Consider the following 5419-nt stretch of genomic DNA (forward strand, 5'->3'; position numbering starts at 1 on the left):
GGGCTGAGAGGCAAGAACAAGCCTTCAATGAACTGAAGAAGCTCCTAACTGAGGCTCCAATCTTAGCCTGCCCGGACTTCGAGGCGAAGTTCGTACTACAAACCGACGCGAGCGAGTATGGTATTGGAGCGGTGCTGACCCAGACCATAGACGAACAGGAACGAGTCGTCGCATACGCCAGCCGGCGTCTAAACAACGCAGAACGCAACTACTCCGTGACGGAGAAAGAATGTCTCGCGATCGTGTGGGGCATCCGAAAAATGCGTTGCTACATCGAGGGATACCGCTTCGAGGTACTAACTGACCACCATTCACTCAAGTGGCTAAATTCCATTGACAACCCTACGGGCAGGATCGCGCGGTGGGCGCTGGAGCTACAACAGTTCCAGTATGATATCAGCTACCGACGCGGGAACCAGAATCTGGTCGCCGACGCATTGTCACGCCAGCCGCTGGCCACTGTTCAACAGGCGCAGGTGCAGGACAACGAATGCAAATGGATCCGTAAGATGCTACGACGACTTCAACAGGAGCCAGCGAAGTTTCCAGATTTCCGGGAGGAGAACGGTCAGCTGTACCGACGCATAGGTCTACGCCCCGAGGAAGAAGACTATACGCCGTGGAAACTCTGCGTGGGAGCCCCATACCGACGAAGGGTATTGGAAGAGTGCCACGACCACCCAACGGCTGGACATCTGGGCATCCGCAAAACCAGTACGCGGGTGGCCCAGAAATATTACTGGCCAGGCCTGTTCCGAGAGGTGGCCCAGTATGTGTGACGATGCCCGAGCTGCCAGAAGTTTAAAGTAAGCCAGGAAAAGCCGGCCGGAAAAATGTTTACACGGCAAGTCAACGAGCCATTTCACGTGCTGTGCGCCGACTTCGTGGGACCCCTGCCACGGTCCAAGCAAGGGAACACGGTGCTCCTCGTTTTCTTTGATACGTTCAGTAAATGGGTGGAACTCGTCCCCTTACGCCGCGCAACGGTGCCGTACCTCGAGCGAGCATTTCGGGAGCGGATACTCAGCCGATTTGGGATCCCAAAGACTCTCGTTTGCGATAATGGAACGCAATTCACCAGCCGGGCCTTTCAAGCCTTTTGCAATTCCCTGGGAATGGAATTGCAACATACCGCGCCTTACACGCCGCGACAAAATCCCACGGAGAGGGCCAATCGGACCGTGAAGACTATGATCGCACAATACCTCGGAGATTCGCCGCAGAGTGCCTGGGACCACCTTCTGCCTGAGATCTCTCTGGCAATTAACAGCAGCGTATCGGACACTACGGGATTCAGCCCCGCCTTCCTTGTACAGGGCCGGGAACCACGCCTGCCGAACACCCTTAACGACGAAGTCACTCCAGGAAGAGGAACGGCTCAACTTTCGCCAACGGAGAGGAGTACGCAGCTCCACAGCATCTTCCAGGTCGCCCGGGAAAACGCAGAACGAGCCACAGCAGAGCAAGGAAGGCACTATAACCTGCGCCGACGCGAGTGGAGACCACCACTCGGATCCCTAGTCCTCGTGCGCCGCCACGTTTTGTCAAACGCCGCCGAAGGCTTTGCCGCCAAGTTGGCATCCAAATACGAGGGCCCATACCGGGTCATCAAGTTCCCCTCTCCGAATATAGCACGGCTACAGATTCCGGGGAGCCGCCGCCGACGCACCGCCTGCATTCAGAACCTGAAGCCATATCACCAAGACAGCGACAACGACGACGACGAAAACGGCCAGAGCAACGACCCAGCACAGACAGATGGACGCACCAGGCAGGATGATGACCACGACGACGACGCCAGGGCCAAAGAAGACCAGGGTATCGTGGGGGCCACTTGCTGATGAGTGCGCTCGTCCAACGTCCCCACCCCCGCAGGGGGAAAACATACCCTGGCCGCTCTCCTTCAAATCATCCACGCTCAAGACACCATGAACACAGGAGAATAGCCAGGAAACCACGGGGAAATCGCCAGTTCCAGGGGAGGAAACTAATCCTTATTTTTCTACTCTCCACAGCCATCCGGAGTCCATCTACAGAGTTGCCAGATCGCCAGAAAGGGCTAGCTACCGGGCGATAACCACGCCGCACGACCTATCGATTATTCGATACCGCCCTCGCCGTCCGTTAGCTATAAATGGTAGCGTGGGAGCTTTCAAGCGCACAAACGCTTCCAGGATGCCACGCAAGGAGCAACGCAATCGCCATCAGCCGAAGCGACGATCGCTTCAAGCCCAGCCTGCGCCAACCGTTCCGTCGGACCGCGACCACCCCGAGTCGCCACCACCACTGACGCCCATCCAACGGCGACCTCACCCCGCGATGGACGCCCAGATGGCACCACTGCCGCCGGCAGTCACTGGTCAGCGATCCCGCCCGGCTGCAAAACCGACCAGCGCCGGGTCACCACCGCCGCTGGCCCCGATCCGTCCGCAACTCAACGTCGACGATAACGGGACACCGCTGCTAGCCACACTGCCAGCTACGACGATCAGCACGGAACCACCCGCTGTCGTCCCGCTGGAGCCAACGCCGCCGGTGGAGGCCCCCACCGGATCCTCATCCTCGCCGAGGATCAGCCCGACCTGGTGCGAGGGATTGTCCTTAGAGGACATGATGACCGCGATCCTGGCCGAGGACGGGGTCCCGACACCGTTCTGCTTGGACGACTTCCAGGCAGAGGCGACGCTACCCGGACGGGGCAGAAACCCCAGTCCGCCTGCCACCGGGGCTCCCGATGAGTCGATGGCCGCACTAAGGATCTCCGACCTGACCACCCCTATCGCCAACAACGGGCTCATGGTCATCACTCTGGCCTCGGACGAGCCCATGACCACCGCTTTGGCTACCGACGAGCCCGTGACCGCCGCTGTGGCTCCCAACGAGTCCATGACCACCGTTTTGGCTCCCGACGAGCCCATGACCTCCGTTTTGGCTCAGGACGAGCCCATGACCACCGCCGTGGCCCCCAATGAGCCCCTGACCGCCGCTCCACTCGAGGAGCTGATGGCCGCCTTGGCCAGCCACGAGCCGCCGGCCGCCTCACCGACTGTCGAGCCGATGGTCGCCCGGCATCCGCCCGTAGCCGTTCTCGGAACCCTGGGAGCGGTCTACGAGGACATCTCCGAGGAGGAGATCATGGAGATAAGTTCCGGCGAAGACGAGGAGCCAGACCTGGCGCAAGACGCCATCCTCATCTCCGACGAGGAAGACAACGCCGGGAAGACCACGGCCGACCCACGGGATCATCCCAACAGGACCATTGCCCGCCTCACGGGCGCATCACCGGCCGCGGCAGCAGCCACCGGGACCACCAACGCGACACCCCTTGGGGACGCGAGAGTCTCCGGAATCGCTGCCGGCGGACCGCCTGCCGTCACCCTGGAAACCACCCTTGCCAGGGCTGGGGGCAGCAGCCAGGGACACCACAGCACCAGTGTCGCGACTGGCCAGGGCAACCACACGGCCCCCACCACTCTTCCTCACGCCGACACCAACGCCGGTACCGCCGCTAGCGCGTCCGACCTCGCCACCGGCCAGAGGACACCCCCTCGCTCGGGGCCACCTGACGCCCGCGCCACCCTTGGGCCACTCTTGGCAGAGCTGTTGGCCTCACCAGAGGGGCCCACAACATCCGCTGACGCCAGCCGACGAGCCACAGCCCGAGCCGCCGCCGAGAGGCTGCTGCAAGCGGCACCTACGCGCGTCCCTCCACCGAGGAGCGCCGACAAGGTCACCGCTGGCTGCACCATGGTCACCCCCCGGCCGATACAGCGGGTATGGCCACTGCCCGCCACGGACGAATACCGCTGGCGTTTTCGCCGCGCCCCGGCAGACCGCGACCCGGACGCGCCCACCGACGACCGCCCCGGCATCCTGCGCAATGCAGGCCGTCGACGCCGCGCTTCTTGGCCTGAGGAAGAGCCAAACTCGGACGAGGAGGCATCGACGGACTCGGAACCCGAACCCGAACCGGAGGACTGGGTGCGCGCACCTGCAGGCTGGACCACGCAGGGCGGATGGCTCCCCGCCGAGCTCATCGCGCAGGTGCAGGCGCGCCTCCAGCAGCCGGCCACCAAGTACCTGCGGTATTTGATAGAGATGGGCGACACGACGTACCGCGTCCAGATCTCACGCGGCGGAGACCGCGTCACCGTCCTTCCTCATCCCCGAGGTAGGGATGGAGTGTGAGGAAGCCTCACAACCATGTTTTGTAGTATGTAAGATCATTTCCATTTTTATAATATTTTCTTAGTATTTAAGTCCATTTTTCCTAGTACGTAAGAACATCTATACTTAGTATTAAGCATTAGGACATAAGTGTTAAATACTAAGACCCACGAAGGGCACACTAGTTAGGGATTTAGTGGTAGGGACTAGCGTTAAGAAAAAAACGCGCTCGAGATCTAAGAGAAAAACAACGACGAGACAACGAGCGGCCGAGAGCAGCCGAACACACACACGAGCGGCCACGAACAGCCGAAGGAAACGAGCGGCCGAGAGCGGCCGAACATACGAGCAGCCGGCAGCCGACCGAGCCGAAGGACGGCCAGCCGAACCGTCTTCGGCAAACACCCGACGACAAGGCCCGATCAGCCGAAGCATGCCGTCGGCGCATACGACAAAGCCCGATCAGCCGAAGCATGGCGTCGGCAGACACGACAGGGCCCGAGTAGCAGATCGGCGACCATGACGCCAGCCGAAGTTCACCCGAAGCTCACCCGAAGTTCCCCGAAGTAAAACGACGCTACCGATCGCCGGAGGCCTATAAAAGGGCCTCGGCAAGCCGAGCCCGGCCTCTTCTCTCAGAACACCAGCAACGGACCAGACGTGCCACGGAGCTACAGGATTACATCGGAATAAAACCACGCCGCCGGCCACGTGCCCCAAAAATGGAGTTGGAGTAAATTATCGGTGAGCTGGCCAAGGGCCATCCCCGCGGGGGGAAAAACTCGGAGTGCGCTAGGGAACAGCTAGATGTAGGGAACAGCTAGGTTTACCGACATTTGTAAAAATAAACTCTGGACATATAATAGAACTCAATCGCGGAAAATTATTTACCCTCTCGGCGCCCCATTACTTCTGGAGAGCAAGGGCCACCGGCACATGGCCAGCGTGGCCGGCAACCCTTCGCTTCTCCTTCTCTTAGAGGAGGGGCCGGTACCCCGGCATGCGGGATCGGTTTTCTTCCTGGTTAGGCATCCACATTCTCTCTGCCAAGGCGGCGAAGCGGTACTCGGCCTGCGGGACCGCCTCCCCGTTTTGGAGCCCTTTCCCGACACCCAGGGCGACTGGCACATGGTTTTGCATGGCTGGTGGCCCTCACCCGGATCCCGTTCGTTCGGGCATATCGGGGAACTGGATCTCGGCTTGCGGGACCAGTCTCCTCCGATTCCCGGACGATTCCCCACCCCACTAGGAC

General features: G+C 60.8%; 1 protein-coding gene across 1 annotated transcript; it reads left to right on the top strand.

Moving 5' to 3' along the window:
• The first annotated feature begins 2175 nt into the window (after window positions 1-2175).
• Window positions 2176-4188, top strand: LOC138928442 (calphotin-like). Its single transcript, XM_070285517.1, has one exon. The coding sequence runs from the start codon at window positions 2176-2178 to the stop codon at window positions 4186-4188; it is 2013 nt and encodes a 670-aa protein (XP_070141618.1).
• Window positions 4189-5419: the final 1231 nt, after the last annotated feature.

Source organism: Drosophila kikkawai, chromosome 3L, assembly GCF_030179895.1.
Source record: "Drosophila kikkawai strain 14028-0561.14 chromosome 3L, DkikHiC1v2, whole genome shotgun sequence".
In the NCBI taxonomy this organism is placed as follows: Eukaryota; Metazoa; Arthropoda; class Insecta; order Diptera; family Drosophilidae; genus Drosophila; species Drosophila kikkawai.

Bases quoted from the DNA above. Each gene is read 5' to 3' on its own strand.
- LOC138928442 (XM_070285517.1), top strand. From the start codon at position 2,176: ATGCCACGCAAGGAGCAACGCAATCGCCATCAGCCGAAGCGACGATCG.